Source organism: Melanotaenia boesemani, chromosome 16 (assembly GCF_017639745.1).
Source record: "Melanotaenia boesemani isolate fMelBoe1 chromosome 16, fMelBoe1.pri, whole genome shotgun sequence".
Taxonomy (NCBI): Eukaryota; Metazoa; Chordata; class Actinopteri; order Atheriniformes; family Melanotaeniidae; genus Melanotaenia; species Melanotaenia boesemani.
The window spans coordinates 15,331,127-15,348,818 of record NC_055697.1 but is presented as its reverse complement, the minus strand read 5'-3'; the positions used below and the strand labels follow the sequence as shown (position 1 = coordinate 15,348,818).

General features: G+C 39.7%; 1 protein-coding gene across 1 annotated transcript in view; it reads left to right on the top strand.

Moving 5' to 3' along the window:
• hcrtr2 (hypocretin (orexin) receptor 2) overlaps positions 1-13,285 on the top strand; it is a 45,487-nt gene extending 32,202 nt beyond the window's left edge. The window contains exons 3-7 of the mRNA XM_042010572.1: positions 7,520-7,763; positions 9,419-9,534; positions 10,653-10,873; positions 11,055-11,176; positions 12,564-13,285. Of these exons, the coding sequence (XP_041866506.1) occupies positions 7,520-7,763; positions 9,419-9,534; positions 10,653-10,873; positions 11,055-11,176; positions 12,564-12,733 (873 nt within the window). The 3' untranslated portion in view covers positions 12,734-13,285. The remainder of the gene's footprint in view (positions 1-7,519; positions 7,764-9,418; positions 9,535-10,652; positions 10,874-11,054; positions 11,177-12,563) is intronic.
• Positions 13,286-17,692: the final 4,407 nt, after the last annotated feature.

Below are 17,692 nucleotides of genomic sequence, written 5' to 3'. Positions count from 1 at the left end.
AGAATACTGTTCATCAGGAGCTCTAATAACTTTTTTATTCATCCATCCATCCATCCATTTTCTGCCACTTATCCAGAGTTGGGTCGCGGGGGCAGCTGCCTAAGCAGGGAAACCCAGACTTCCCTCTCCCCGGCCACATTCACCAGCTCATCCGGAGAAATCCCAAGGCGTTCCCAGACCAGCCGAGAGATGTAGTCCGTCCAGCATGTCCTGGGTCTTCCCAGGGGCCTCTTTCCGGTGGGACGTGCCTGAACACCTCACCAGGGAGGTGTCCAGGAGGCATTCTAACCAGATGCCTGAGCCACCTCATCTGGCTCCTCTCGATGTGGAGGAGTAGCAACTCTACTCTGAGCCCCTCCCGGATCACCAAGCTTCTCACCCTATCTCTAAGGGAGAGCCCGGCCACCCTGCGGAGAAAACTCATTTCGGCAGCTTGTATACACGATCTTGTTCTTTTGGTCACTACACACAGCTCGCGACCATAGCTGAGGGTAGGAACGTAGATCGACCGGTAAATCGAGAGCTTTGCCTTTTGGCTCAGCTCCTTCTTCACCACGACAGATGCAGAGTCCGTATCACTGCAGAAGCCGCACGATCCGCCTGTCGATCTCCCACTTCATCCTTCCATGGCCTCAAACTTGGAGGTGCTGATTCTCATCCCAGCCGCTTCACACTTTGCTGCGAATCGCTCCAGTGAGAGCTGAAGATCACGGCCCGATGAAGCCAACAGAACCACATCATCCACAAAGAGCGGAGACCCAATCTTGAGGCCACGGAACCAGATCCCATCAACACTTCAGCTGCGCCTAGAAATTCTGTCCATAAAAGTTATTAACAGAATTGGTGTCAAATGGCAGCCTTGGCGGAGTCCAACCCGCACTGGAAACGATTCTGATTTACTGCCGGCAATGTGGACCAAGCTCTGACACCAGTTGTACAGGGACCGGACAGCTCGTACAAGCGGGTCCGGCACTCCATACTCCCAGAGTACCCCCCACAAGAGTCCCTGGGGGACACGGTCGAATGCCTTCTCCAAGCCCATAAAGCACATGTAGATTGGTTGGGCAAACTCCCATGCCCCCTCAAAGACCCGGAAGAGGGTGTAGAGCTGGTCCACTGTCCACATCTGCGGCTGGCCGCCACGACAATAGAGGCACAGAACACAGCCCATTTGGACTCAATGTCCCCCACCTCGCCCGGGACATGGTTGAAGCTCTGCCGAAGATGGGAGTTGAAACTCTTTCTGACAGGGGACTTTGCCAGATGTTCCCAGCAGACCCTCACAACACGCTTGGGTCTGCCAGGCCTGACTGGCATCCTCCCCCACCATCTGAACCAACTCCCCACCAGGTGGTGATCAGTTGACAGCTCCGCCCCTTTCTTCACCTGAGTGTCCAAGACATGACTACAAAGTCGATCATCGAACTGCGGCCAAGAGTGTCCTGGTGCCAAGTGCACATGTGGACATTCTTATGCCTGAACAAGGTGTTCGTTATGGACAATCCATGACAAGCACAGAAGTCCAGCAACAAAACACCACTTGGATTCAGATCGGGGGGCCGTTCCTCCCAATCACACCACTCCAGGGCTCGCTGTCATTGCCCACGTGAGTATTGAAGTCGAGGGAGTCCCTGGAAGGAGTGCTCTTAAACACCCCCTCCAAAGACTCCAAAAAGGGTGGGTACTCTGAACTGCTATTTGGTGCATAAGCACAAACAACAGTCAGGACTGGTCCCCCCACCTGAGGGCGGAGGGAGGCTACCCTTTTGTCCACGTGGGTAAACCCCAACATACAGGCGCCAAGTCGGGAGGCAATGAGCATGCCTACACCAACTCGGCGCCTCTCACAGGGAGCAACTCCAGAATGAAAGAGGGTCCAGCCCCTCTCAAGGACAGTGGTTCCAGAGCCCAAGCCGTGCGTCGAGGTGAGTCCAACTATATCTAGCCGGAACTGTTCAACCTTGCGCACCAGCTCGGGCTCCTTCCCTGCCAGAGAGGTGACATTCCACATCCCAAGAGCTAGCTTTTTCAGCCAAGGATCAGACCGCCAGGGTCCCCGCCTCTAGCAGCCGCCCAGCTCATACTGCACTCGACCCCTATGGCCCCTCCTGCAGGTGGTGAGCCCACGGGAGGGGAGGCCCATGTCACCCTTTCGGGCTGAGCCCGACCAGGCCCCAAAGGCCCGGCCACCAAGCGCTCGCCTCCGTGCCCCACCTCCAGGCCTGACTCCAGAGGGGGGCCCCGGTGACCCACGTCCGGGCAAGCTTGGTCCTTGCTTCCTCCTCATCATAGGGGTGATTTGAGCCGTGATTTGGTGCCTCCCCTAGACACCTGTTTACCATGGGTGACCCTACCAGGGGCATGAGCCCCCGACAACATAGCCGCTAGGATCGTCAGGACTTACAAACTCCTCCACCACAATAAGGTGGCGGCTCAGGGAGGAGTCTAATAACTTTTATTTATGTGAAAAAAAAAATGATAGTTTTTAAGTTTCCATAAGGAGGTTTCTGCTGGTTTTGAAAGAGATTTAAGGGACAAGGACAATGTTCGGTAGCGGTTTCCTTAGCATTACATCATTTTTATGAATTTAATTATATTAATATAGTTATTATATCATAAATGTGTAATGATCTAAAGACAATCCTCAGAATGTATTAAAATGAGCTGCTGAGAGCAATGCGGTAAAAATCAGGGTGTAACTAAATTTTTTGTTGGTGCACCGAAATTAAAAAGTTAGGCACACTAGTGCAACCAATGCTAGAAATAAGTCTGTAGTCACAGAGATGAAAATCATTACTTAAGCAGAGCTCTCTCCATTTTCCTCTTGTGGATGTCCATCAGAAATGCTGTTTTGCTTAATTAAATCTTTCCCCTCCTTGTGGGTTAAGAAACCTACTTGTGCTTAAATAAACAGTGAAATGTGTCATAACATTTACTTTGTAAATCTTTTCAGCAGTACCTTAGACCTACTTCATCAATAAAAGGAGACCCAGCCATTATCAGTTTTCTATATGCAGAAGTCTCATCTACTTTAAGATGTTAACAATCTTATTGGAATTATCTTTTTATGCCTAAACTGAGCCAACATCACCAATCAGAACGTGTCTTTCCCATCACCTTTAAGTTGTGTAAATACAGCCCCCTCACCTCCAGTCACAAGGATTCAAATCCTATAAGCATCTGCAGAGCAAAAATGTTTTCAGGGAGCTCGTTAAGAACTGTTAAAGCAGTAAACAGTCAATGTAAATTCTGGAAGATCAAAACAAAATTCTGAGATTATTGCTCAAAGGATCGCTAAAAAGTTATATCAAAATTTCTGAAAGGCTGCAGACAACTTTCAGAAAGATTGACCTGAGTAGTGGTGCAATGTTATGCTATGGGCTGATGATGCAACCAGTGGTACATTTAATTGGTAGAGGAAAGTATGAATTCTATTTTATCCAAAACTGGGCATGAAAAAAGGTTGGCTTCTGCTGCAGAATAATGATTTTTAAAACACCTCTAAATCCTCAGTGAACTACCTTTTAAAGAGCTGGCATAGCCCTGCAAAAGGTTTTATGCAGTGCAGTGCAGTATTGTAGTTATTTTATTGCAGTGTACAGTTATTTCTGGTCAGTTGTTTCTGTATACAGGTTTCCCTGTTGCTCTAATGTTTGCATCATGGTCAACAAACTCAGCCGTGTCATAATCCTGAACAAATCTCAAACCAAATGTTAAATGACCATTAGCACATTGCTGGTTTTCTGTCAGCCAGGGAGTATACACTGCCTGGTCAATGAGAATACAGTAACAATAACAAAATAATGACATCATTTAGCAAATTCTAGTGATTTTTAGGATTGCCAGTAGTTACTTTCTTACTGAGGAGTGCATTGACTCATAAAAAGGGACTGACAAGCTGGCAAATCAGGTTCGCTACTTAAAGGCTGCGCCTGGAAGTGGCGTAAAACTAGTAGCTTGATGATTTTATGAGTTCAAAAAATTCTCAGACAACTTGGACTAATTAAAAAGTCACACAAATGCTATAATGCTGGAATCGAGGAAGGATAAGTCATCTGAATCTGAAGGATAAGATAGAAAAATATTTAGTGATAAGCTGAAGCTGGATGTATCAAAACTGGAACTTAGACTGGGTCCACAGGGCAGGGAAGCAGGGGTCGTCCCAAAAACCACAACCCATAACTGTCAGGTTTACATGACCGATGGACAAACAGACAGTCATGGAAAAAAAATCAAGCTTCTAAAAGGATTTGGCATCAACGAGTATTTCCCTGAGGCCATCTGACTGAAGAAAAAAGAGCAGCTCACAGCAATGCAATCTTCAAAGGAGAGAGGTGGTGTTGCACAAATTGACTTTAATGACACTTTATTTATACAGCATTTTTGGTTGTCATTGGTTTTAGTCAGAAGTTTTATATCTTTCATTGGGTATTTTAACATACTTTATGGAAAGTGTGAATCCTAATGTTGATACACAAATTTTTAATCCTTTTGATTGTTACTGATGAGTTTTTTGCAGTTTGATCATCATACTGACATAGATTTTTTTTTCTCTTATTATTGTGCAGGTTTTACAATAAAGCCTAGTTTAACAATACATGTGTCTATGCTATCAAATACTTTTTACCTTTTATTTAAACATAAGTATTATGTAATTTTGACTTATTTGTCCATTAGTTATTATTACTAAAACATTAGTTTTGAGTTTTTGTTCTTCGAGTTGGATAATATACCTGGTGGTGGGGTATCAGTGTTCATTCTTTGTGATCATGGATCACCCTTGGCCTTTATTCCTAGAGATTATCACATTATCTCTTTTTTGTTAACCCACCAGATAGTCAAACACAAAGTGATTTAATTGGTTTATTGAAGTCATCATTAGCTGGTTATGACAACATACCAGCCTTTCTTATGAAGGAAGTTACACAGGTAATTTTGCAGCCTCTCCAGCATAAACTGTGGTAGATAAAAATTTGCTGAACAAACTGGTTTCCATCTCGAATAACCCAGACCATCCTCTCCACCACCAGACAGCAGCGCTCCTTCTCTAACAGACTGAGATGCTCTGCTATCGTACAGACTGATGCAGGAAATCTTTCCTACCACATTTTTTATCACTCTTCAATAACTCTCTGGCAGACAGGGAAGAGCCTGGTTAGATAGCAGGCTTTACCTGCTGCTTTTATCCACTTGCCATTTTATTGTACTTTCTTAAATTTTCTATGTTGGTTCACACATTGATTTTTCTTAAATTTATTTGTTTCTGCACATCCTTATTTAAATTTTCTATATACTTCTATATCCTATTCCTCTATATCTATCTATTTATCAGTTACTGAAAGCTAGTATTTTGGGTCAGGACATGAAAGTGCTGACCCTATACCCTATATTCCCATATTTAAAGCAGAGGATCCCAGCTGCTTTACGTAATATTGACCCATGCTTTGTTTTCCCAAAGCATTGGAAAAATACTTTATTAAAGGATTGTTGAACATTTAGAAACAAATTCAGTTGTCCACAAAGATCAATATGGATTTTGCAAACATTATTCTATATACAGTACATACAGTATGTGGCTCTCCTACATCTAATGGACAAAATTGTTTCTTTTCAAAGCTCTCTACACAGTTGATCGTTCTGTTTTATTGGGAAAGCTTTATAAATATGATTTTCATGATTTTATTTATTCAAATGGTTAAGTAATTATATTTCAAATAGAAGGCAGTTTGTGTGAATGAATGTGACTAACATGGCTTCATTACTCTGTGCACATCCTGCAGGTTTCTATTTTGGGACCTTTATTATTTATCTACATTAATGATCTCTCCAATTTATTTAAAAAAAAATCTTTTCCCAATTATGTTTGCTGATGATACAATACTATTTCTCTCTCACTTAGATTAGGCTACTTTAAAACTAGTTTAGCTGAGCATGTAACATGGTTAAAATTGATAAATAAATTATCTATAAATATTTTTAAAAACTCCAATTATATGATTTTTAGTGGCAAAACTCTACCAATAGATGTATTTAAAAATTTAACTTGATTCAAGTGAACTTTCTCAAACACCATCAAGAAAAGGTTTTTTGGGAGTCATTGTTGACGAGAACTTAAGCTGGAGAGAACATGTAGATTGGGTTAGTTCTAAAGTTAATAAATCAATTGGAATAATAAAGAAGATCAGCTACCTGATCACCACAAATTGTCAGCTCATTCTTTATTATAGCTTTATTTATTCCTGTCTCTCTCACTGTATAATAATTTGGGAAAATACTTTTTCAACCACTCTTCACAAAATCTTGGTCCTACAGAAACACAAAAATGGAGTCACAAGGGACTCACCTGCTCCATCCATTCCTTCATTTAAGAACCTAAAATTCTCCCTGTTTAAAATATAAATACTTTTCACATTTGTGTTTTTTTTTTTTTTTTTTTTTTTTTTTTCGATTGAAAGTATTCATTCAAAGTAAAGATTTCTGGTCATTTTTGTCAAGTTTCCTAGTTATTTAAAAGGTCCATTCTAACGTAACTCAACAATCAGCAGATCTTCATCTTCAGTTTTAAATAGGATTAATCGGGGTTATATTGTGGATTAATATTACTCATTTAGCAAACGAGTGTCATAATGTTGAATGTTTTAAGAGATGTTTGTGATTACTGATTTATAATATTTATATATCTATGTTTTCATTTTAACATCACTTTGATTTGACAATTTTTGATGTCTAGTTTTATATTTTTTTGAAAGATCTAATTACAGTTGTTTTGTTATTGGTAGAGGCTTGTTATAAGCATGTTCTGGCTTTTTTTTTTTTTTTTTTTGTTTTGTTTGTTTTGTCTCTTCCTGTGTTGTATCATCTGTCTTTTATTTCTATCAACTGTATATTTTAAATATGCAAAACAAAATGAATACCGAACCTCAACATACTCAGGGTGGTGAGACAGTAGATGAAGAAATCACTTTTAACAAGAGAAAACCCCTAGCAGAACCAGAAATGAGCTGAATTGGTTTGTTTACCCTTGAAGGATTCTTTTAAATTTGCTGGCAAAGGCATTGCTAGACATGTCAAAGACATTGACCTTTGTATTTATTTTCCAAAGAAAATCATCACAGGTTTCATGAAAGATTTAATAATTCATGGACTCATTACAATTTCAAACATTTGCACTGGAAACGTAACATGCAACAGGCCTAACATTGGTTCAATTTCTCCTGAGTGCTTAGCATGGAGAAGCAGGTATATAACTTAGGTAGTGGCTAGAGTAGTCTCTCCTCTATTAATGACACATGAAAGGTGAATATTTTAAATGATCCTTGTTTTGTCTTTTAGAATACCTTAGTATAAAAAAAACTATTTGACAGAAAATTCTGGTTTTTGTGTCATTATAGCACCCAAGAAAATGAGATAAGAAGCTATAAGATCTGTTTTCTGATGTCTGAGTTTAAAGCACTGAAAACAGCATTCCAAGAATTTTTTTGCTGCTCTCTAATTTGTTTTTCTTTATATATTTCCACAGACCATCTCCGTCTCTGTTTCAGTACTAACACTGAGTTGCATTGCTCAAGACCGTTGGTACGCTATCTGTCACCCGCTTATGTTCAAGAGCACGGCCAAGAGGGCTCGCAAGAGTATTGTTGCCATCTGGCTTGTGTCGTGCATCATCATGATTCCACAGGCCATTGTCATGGAGTGCAGCAGCCTGCTACCTGAACTCACAAACAAGACAAGTCTGTTCACGGTGTGCGATGAGCATTGGGGAGGTTAGTTTTTACAAGTCTTGTGAAATGTGAAAAAAAAAAAACAAAAAAAAAAACTGTGTGCTGACTCTATGCATTGTGTTAGCTAAATTGATGAACACTAACAAGGCAGTTTTTCTGGTGGTTTTCAGATGAGACAGTCAGGATGACTCTGTAACTAAAATGTGCTGAGAGGAACCAAGCCTCACAAAGCAGCTCGGATGTTACTCTAACAAATAACCACATAATAAATGTTGAAGCCATAATGTGTTTTTTTTTATTCTAAACCCTTCCCAATGAAAACTGTATGACCAGACCTAAATAGGCACTCTTGTCAAGTCTTAATATTTGGCCAAATAAAGTTTGAACTGGGTACTCTTATCACACAGTCTTTTCAGTTCCACCACAAATTTCTGGGTTGCTCAGAATAAAAACACCTACTGAGTCGTTAGAGCAGTTCTGGTATATGATGAGCTAGAACTTGTGTCCATATATAAGGATGACAGGATTGATGATTATCTTTAAGATCACCATTTCATCTGTCAGGGAGATGTGAGCCATAGGCCTGTGTGTGATGTGTCTCATGTGACATGTAACAAAAAGTTCAGTTGATTTTTTTTCTCTTTGAAAAATGAAGATTGTAAAACAATTTGTGAGCATTTTTCTGTTTCCGTTTCCTTGCTGCAACAGGAGTGAATGGTGGACAAAGTGTGGTTTCAGAGGGGTGGACTGCACTCTGATGCGAGGAGAGAGTTATGGCCAAGGATTAGAACAATTAATATTGGTGTCACCAGATGGAATCTGTATACAAAAATTTAAGTGTGCACAAAAAATTTGCACATAATTGTTACAATATAAAACTGTAGACCAATATAACTCGTACCTTTTATTGTTAGACTGAAGTATTCAATTGGCAAAGGTTTTAAAGAGGCGTTACGTAATTTTCTGAACTCCGGTCTCGTTTGATGGCACAGCAACATCTATTGTGTCTAGTTTTGGTGCCTCACTTTTCTTCCAGTATGCTGTGTGATGTTGCAGCAGAGTTTCACTTTATGCACTGTATCCTGTGCTAGCATGCAGACATATACACACTGGCTGTTTCAAACATGCACTGTGGCTGAATCATCAAAAACACACAAGAAAACATTATCAGAAGTGAGGGAAAAAAAATAGAGAAAGGGACAAAGCAAAAGATAAGACTGACTTTTACTGGATGAAGAGAGCTCAAAGGAGGATTCAAAACAGATGCTGAATTAGCTGTCGATACAGGGTGCATCGCTGAGAAAATCTGCTAAAGTTCTGTGGTGTCTATCTTTAAAATCTGCCATCTGTTACAGTGACTGCATACCTTTCAAACATAGCTATTTAAATAAGTACAAAGATCAATGAGCTCTGTAATACAACCTGTTGCGTTTTATTTTTTCTTTGTTACAGCACACAAACATACTAAAAATTTTCTGGACCAATTATGGACAACCTGATTTTAAATAATTATTGAGAAGAATTACAGTAGTGTAACCAGATGTAATGTCTTTAGATACTCATAATTATCTCCCCCAGTCCTCAATTTAGAGCAATGTAGGAGTCAATTATTAATCATCAGTAGTAACCAAGAGATTACTAATTCATGAAGTACACTCTTGTGTACTGTATCGTAAACTTTTTATTCTTTTTTACAGCTGAGATTTACCCGAAGATGTATCACACCTGCTTTTTCATTGTCACATACTTTGCACCATTGTGTTTGATGGTCCTGGCGTATATACAGATATGCCACAAGCTGTGGTTTCAACAGGTGCGTATTCCAGTATTTTGTTTGTTAAAAAATGACTCATCGGGGGCCTGTACTATACAAAGCAAGGTAAAAATGGCCAGGCTGCTTTCAGAATCTGACTATGAGAATTGATGTCAGAGTCATGCTATCACCAGATGGCCAGATAAAATTGACTAACTAAAGATTAACATATTTAGAAACTAAATCAGAAGAAAAACAAACTATAAGCCAAATCAAATATTGGGCACTGAAATTTAGAATACTGGCTAAAAGCAGCACAGCTTCCTCTATGGAGAGAAAATTGACTCAATATTACTGTATGTGATACATAATTCTTGAACTGTGTAAGCTAATTTGTGTGTAACTTTAGGCACTTGTATGAGTAATACATGATTTGTAAAACTGTTCTGTGATGTACAGTGTCTTTCCCACTTTAAAATAACTGTAAAAAAATCTGATGAAAATCGAGATGACCCAGCTTTCTGCCAGCAGTTAAAAGCACCCTCCACGCATGAACCTGTGTGTCTCAAAACCCCTTGTGCACGTATAAACTGAGCTGTGAGTAAATGCAGTTTTGGCTGTGCATACCAGGTGATTTATGCACGCGTGTTTAATGATTTCGACGTGTAGAAGCATTTTTGAACACAAAACTATTGGACAAAATAATAATGCTTGTGCATTTTTGTAACTGACAAAATTATATGTGCATATGTAAGTTTATTGTGTGTGTGTGTATGTGTTTGTAATTTCTAGTAATTTGATTGTGCAATTGAATACACGTTTACAAGTACCCAAAGGTACACATAAGTTAGTTCACACACAATGTATTACAGACACACGATGATATTGAGTAGATTTTCTCTCCATATCAATGTCTCACTACAGGAGAGAGAAATGTTCCTTCTTTTGTTTACACACCAAGGTTTTCTTTTAATTTCTCGAGTGAATTGATTGTATGTAACCCTGGTAAGAACCACCTTAATGGTACTGAAAACTCCGGGCTAAAGCTGATTTGGCCTTGCTAAGCCCTAATTCCTGCTTCATGGTCCCACAAACCTATGTTTAACATTAATCTCACTGGGAATTGAGGGTCCTTTGATTTACACTTTTTTTGATCTATGCACTTATTTAATCAACAGATTCCTGGAAACACTTCAGCGATTCAGAGGAAGTGGAGGTCTATCCAGTGCTCCACTCCGAGTACAGGACAGGGAGAATCCGTGAGGGTTAGGACCAGCACAGTTTGTGCTGAAATAAAACAAGTCAGAGCCAGACGCAAAACAGCTCGCATGTTAATGGTGGTCCTCTTTGTGTTTGCTGTTTGCTACTTACCGATCAGCGTGCTCAATGTTATGAAAAGGTAATAATCTGTTTGGCTCTGCTGCTCACTGGATTAAAACCCAAAGAGATCAGTGTAAACTCCACAATAGAGGCTGGTTTAGATCAGAGTTTGTCTTACATCTTACAAGACTGATGCTGTATATTTTAACCAATGAATTGTTGTTTGATGTTTATATTTCAAAATTTTTTTTCACCTTTAGAGTCTTCGGTACCTTCAAGAACACAAATGACAGAGAGACAGTGTATGCATGGTTTACTTTCTCGCATTGGCTTATATATGCCAACAGTGCAGCAAATCCCATCATCTATAACTTCCTGAGTGGTGAGTTTTTTGTCTCTTTGATTTCATCCAGAAAAAGTAAGTTCATCACTGCCCTCTAGTGATGAGTTTGGCATCAACCATATACTGTATGTTTCTAGTCTAAGGCAGTGATTCACTGGGGGCTGGGGGGACTAGTTCGTAATGCAGCAATTCATTTTTGCCAGCTGCCACAAAAACATCAAGAAGAATAACTGTGGAAATGCAACAGAGATCAGAATTACCAGACCAAACCATTCAATACCAACCTGGACTCAGTGGTGGAAACAAGGCTTAATGCACTTCTCAGACGCTTTTTGGGCTACAAACAACAAATCACGCTTCCAGACGGAAAATGAGCGAGATGGAGAGAAATAGAGAAAATGGTCACTGGGATGAAAGAAGGCAGAAATCTTTTTCATAGGTTTGCAGAAAATGTGTCAAAAGACATTTTCTCATTACATCCCCCTAATCAGCAAGCTACACCAGTTTTTTTTTTTTTTTTTTAAGATGAAACTTTTAAGCTTGGTCACCACAAGTAGAAAATGCTGCTAAATAAAAATACATACTAGCCCTGATATAGAACGGATTATGAATGATGTTAAATTGGCCCATCTCAGCCTCGAACTTGGAAAGCTGAATAAATTAAACCTCCAGCTTTGAGCAGTCCTGCAAGAGTCCAGTTATTTTCAACCTGAATCTAGGTGCACTGTTATGATAATTACTATGTGATCCATTACCCGTGGTTATCTACCCCCAAATCTGGACCCAATCCACTGACATATATAACCCGTGACCCGAACTGTGACGTGCATTTTACACAGTAATGATCTTTGGAGGTGAACGTGCTCTTGACATAGTTAATAAACTTTCACTCTGCCAAATCATTTTATGTTTTTGAAATGCGAACAGCGGCGTTATTTTAAAGCGGTTATGTCAGATCCTGGTTGTCTTCTGGTGAATGTTTTGTTCCACTCTCCACCATTTCGCTTCAAAAATATGAGCTGCCATTGCTCGCTGGTTGAAGCCTTTTATAGGGAGAGGGCCGAAGGCTCTGAGAGGAGAGAGGAGGTGGTGATTCACATGAACATACATCAACGTGTGGCCGGACCGGCTGGTGAACGCGCGGCTGGGATCAACACATAGACACAGTGTGTAACGTTGTGCTATACTCCACATGAAAATCCACCTCTAGTTCTTCACATAGCCATTTTTAATTCCTATAATCTAGAAATAATACATTTTTGCTTATTGCACCTTTAAAGAAAAAAATATATATTGTGGAGTGGGCGGGGCTTGCTAGATAAAGTTTGAAAACCACTGGTGTAAGGTGAGGTAAGAACTATCAGATGTTCACAATTGCATTAAAGTTTTGAAGCTCTCATACTGAAACATCTTTTTGTGTTTCCAGGAAAATTCCGGGAGGAGTTTAAATCTGCCTTCTCTTGCAGTTTTTCCAGCCAACAGCACAATCAGACAGAAAGGATGAGGACCAGAGCGAGCTCGGACAGCCGGAGGTCCATGTCAACTCAAGTTAACAACGTGGACAACTTGTCACGAATATCAGATCAGATGGTGTAATCTTGCAGTCTAGTTTGGGAGTTCACACGTCACATTCAGAGGACGCAGTGATCATTAAGGAAAATGTGTGAGCATAATAAATAAAAAAAGAAGAAATGCCGGGGTGGGGGGGGTCTGAATGATTGTTTGATTTTTAAGCGGAACTTCAAAGATGAAGATGAGCTTTTGAAAACTGACCACTGTTTTCTGTTACAATAGGTAAAATTGCATAAAATGTCCATTTATGGTAAATGACACATTTAGATGTTTGGTGTTTAATTCCTAATAATGTCTGTATATTATTGCAAACTGTGAAGTGGCAGAATTTGATCCACAGATATATAACAACCTATTTTTACTGTGAGATTATTGTTGTTTCAGCAGTCAGAACCATTTCTGATTTTCATAGTTTATGTTAATCGGTTGCATGGCTTTCTACGGCAGAGAAAATGCTGAACAGAATAGTCTTTTGTGTGTGTGTGTGTGTGTGTGTGTGTGTGTGTGTGTGCATATGTGTGAAGAAATGGAAAGGCAATATTTATTGACATCCTGATCATCCTTGTGATTGCTGCCTACAGGAAGTATATTTTTACATGTAAAAAAAAATAAACAGAATTGCAACAACCAAAAAACAACAATAAAAGAAAGAAAGAAAAAGAAAGAAAGAAAGAAAGAAAGAAAGTTTTTTAAAAGGCCAGTTAATTCAGGCTACACATAGCAAAGGAAAAAGATTCACATATACGACAACAAAAAACAAACAGCAAAAAAAGAGGGGAATAAAATCAAAAATTGAAAACCAAACAATTTTCCATAACTGAACACAGAACATTCCACAAATTCCTCCAACCTGTTTGTAAGTTTATAGAAATCAAATTCCAGCCTGAGTCGAGCTGCCAGTAACCTGGTGAAGACCAGGAGAACCTCCTCTGACCCTTGACCTTTGATCCTGTTCCTTCTGGTCTTCCAAATGGCTAACTTAGCCTCACCGAAAATGAAATTTAACAGTGAGTGAACGGATTTTTTACACACCGAGTACCGAGGACCAAAAACGAAATAACTGAAAGAGAACTGTTCTCCAAACCCCTGAGCCAAATCCCTCAAAAGCTCAAACAAACCCATCAGCCGTAAACACTGAACAAAAAGATGGTGAACCATTTCTAATTGGAAACAAAAAGGACACCTGGGCCCTGTGTTAGGATCAAGGTGTGCCAGGTACCTGTTAGTGGCTATGGCTCCGTGCACAACCCTCCAATGAAGTTCACCAGACCGTTTATCAATGGGGTGTTTGTACAGGGACCGCCAGCAGGCTTTAGGGGGCACCCCAGATCCAAAAAACTCAGTCCACCTCGACCCCCTGACAGCCACCAGAGAGCGTAGGTTTGAAACCTTCATGCTAATGAGGTAGACTCAATCAAACTCACCCAGCTTTCCAAGCAGGGGCTCCTCAAACAACCAGAACCCAGGAGAACAGACAGGCTCCCGCTCAAAAGACCTGCCATGCCTGCAACACTGACCGGTAGAAAGGTGTCAAGCCCGTCAGATCCAAAGACTGTGGTTGGAGCAGGAACAAATGTTTGTCGTAGCCGAAGCCCCCCACTTTCCTCAGCAACAACAGGCGGTGTCCATCCATGGAGATCCAAAACTATAGAGCAGTCTCTGGGCTGTCTGTAGTCTGAAGGCTGTCACAAGAGAGACAATGTCAATCAGGCCCTGTCCCCCCTGCTGGACCGGGACATACAGGACCGCTGCTCTCAGCGATGCCCAGACCAGAAAAAGTGTTCTCTGTACGTCCTCAAGCAGGCCTTCCGGTGGTGGCAGCACGATCAATTTGTGCCAAAAGGTTGAGGCGACCAAATTATTAGCCACTAGAACCCTACCCCTGTAGGACAGCTGAGGCAGCAACCACTTCCAGCTGGCCAACCTAGCACACACTCTCTCCATGACACCTTCCCAATTCTTTTTCTGAAAACCCTCACTCCCCAAAGAAACACCCAAAATCTTCAACCCCTGGTTCCCCCAACTGAGGTGTTAAGGTAGCATAGGAATGGGATTGTCAGCCCACTGTCCAACCAGTACAGCCTCACTCTTGCTCCAGTTGACCTTGGCTGAAGAAGCCTGAGCATACAAGTCCAGACTGCTCTTAAGATAATGCACATCCCTCTGATTCCTGACCAGCACCGTGACGTCAACAGCATAAGCAGAAACAACCAGAGAAGGGCGGTGAGACAAAACTCCAGAACAAGCACAAGGAATGTTATAATCAAAACAAGTCAGAAAGTGACTACAAATTAAGGTACTCGAGCAAAACACAAACATACAGACTAGCCCTGCTCTTGTTTCTCTGTTTGTACTATGTAACAAAAGGAGGCATGAGAGAGGAGTAGAGCCAGCTATATGAAAAAAGCTGCCAAAGAATCAGAGCAGGTGCAATCCTGTCTACCTCCAAGAATCTGCTGAAAACATCATTTCTTCTGAGCACCTAAACTATACATTTCAGGTTATCATTTGCATTGTACAGCTGTTCCTGCTCTTTTTCTGCTTTGTCATTTGAACAGATTTAAATTAATTTAGTACTTAATATGTAGGCCAGGGTTTCATGTCACAGAAGCTTGAATGTTATACTTCATTTGTAAGCTGCTTTGGACTAAAGTGATTGCTGAATTGGCTAAATGTTATGTAATGTACTGTAAATGTAATGTTATCACACATAACCCAGTTGTTGCAGGTACACACACGCACACACACACACACACACACACACACACACACATATATATATATATATATATATATATATATATATATATATATATATATATATATTCTTTTAACTGAAACTTGGAAGCCTCCTCGCTCTTCGCTCTGACAGAGAAATGTGAGGAATAAATATTGCAAGGGAAATGGAGGCAATTAAAACACTTTCAACAAAAGGAAAATTATCTCAAGACAAAATAACTTCAACAAATACCCACACTATTACAATTATCATCCATTACAACAGTTGTCTAGCTGGTTATAAGAATAAATGGACCCACACAGATATTAATCATCAGTGTAATCAGCACCTCTGTTAAAGTGCTCCAAATTAATTATATTATGTTTTTAACTGGTGTTTGCCGGAAGGTGTTTGCTTTCCAAGGTGTTTGTTTTCATGCTAATTTATTCTTGATACACTTAAAGCTACAGTAAAGGATTTTAAACCTAACATTGTTCTGGTCCTGTCTGTTTGATTGACCAGTCTGATAATTGACTTGAATGAGTTAATTTTAGTTCTTGCTTCTTCTTTGGCAACATTTGGAAAACATAATTTTCTCCCTTTACTCAGTCCAGGTCCTTGTTGTTGGTCAGATTAATAATTTTATATCTTTAAAAGTATTATGTGTATTGTGACTTTATGGTTTGTGTGCACTTTATGCCTCTTCCCTTGTTATTTAAGTCCATTTGATTTAATTGTGCAGCACGATCAATGTTTGTTCATTTTTCATGTGCTTAATAAATAACTGAACTTGACTGTATGAATTCCTTCTGATAAAACTTATTCAGTGTTGATTTCATGTCTCTGCAATTGAAACTGGGCATTAAAAAAAGTTTGGAAAATAAGATGTTTGTAACTTTGTACTCGTGGTGTACAGTTAAGGAATAAAAATCACAGAGCCCTACATTACAATTCATAACTTGCACCATGGGCATGTCCTCAGCATTCATATTAAAGCTTCTTGTAAAGTCCTGCACGAGTATAATTATCTTTTCACCAGCTTCCACAGTATTAGTTACGAGCTACTGCATTTGAATTAGTATTTTACTGTATCTCTAAACCCCCTTGTCAGTTAACTTAATTATCTTTCATTTGTTAAATAATTACTTAATTAATAACTTCTTGAACTCATGACAGTGAATCACACACACATCGTACACTCAGTATGATTTGAATTTTAAATTTACAGGAGTCTCACTGTGAAATGCAGTTAATGAAATCAAATAAACCATGTGAACACACTTCTGACACTCACTGACACACAGTATTATCTCTCCACCTCTCCCTGTTTTAATCTTTTAGATTAAACCACTGATGGACTGACAGCTAATTGATACGCTTGAGACTGCATTTATTTTCTTTGAAGTAGACAAATGATTGCACAGTCTTTCTCACTTTCTTGCACAAATGCTCAGAAAATACCCACAAAACAACAATAACAAAGGTTTAGAAGTAAAATGTATAACCAGGGGTTAGAAAACATCCACCATATATTTTTTTGTTTTGTTTTATTTTGTTTTTTGAGAAGTTGAAAGAAAGTAAAGTGAGGACCTTCTTCTAGATTTAGAAGTGACCCTGACACTCTTCAGGAATTCTTGTATTTAGTAAGCATATTCAGGAATTACAGCAGACTCTGTGAACAACTTACACCACAAATGGAGAAGAAATTATATGACATTAATCTACAAGAAGGAAAGAAGTAGAAAATTCAATAATTCTCCCGTGAGTAAATATAAGGCAACAGTAAGGAAGACAAAGAGAAAACTTCAGGAAGACTCAAAAGAAGCCAAAAGGAATTCCAGCCTTGGTCTTGATCAAGAAAAATAAGTAAACAATAAACAATGTAATAATAAACAACTGCAAAGCTGATTAGAAGCGTGGATCTGCATCATAAATGAGAGAGTGAATGTGGGGAGCAAAAGGGGAATGCATCAGTGATGCAAAAATGCTCATTAAAAAGCTTAATGGCACATATAATATTAATTTATCTGATAATAGGGAGATAAAATTCCATAAACAGACTTTTATTGAACATCTCACAGTCACTCCACAGTTGCCCATTAAGTATAAAAGATGTTGTTTTGTGTCTGTTTTATTGCTGTGTGTAATTTTATAACGTAGTGCAGGGTACAGCCTCCAGTAAATGTGTTACATCTTGTTGACTGTGGGTGGTGTATCAGAGGGACAGGAAGAGAGCTTCAGTTGTCCACTGACAGGCAACTAAC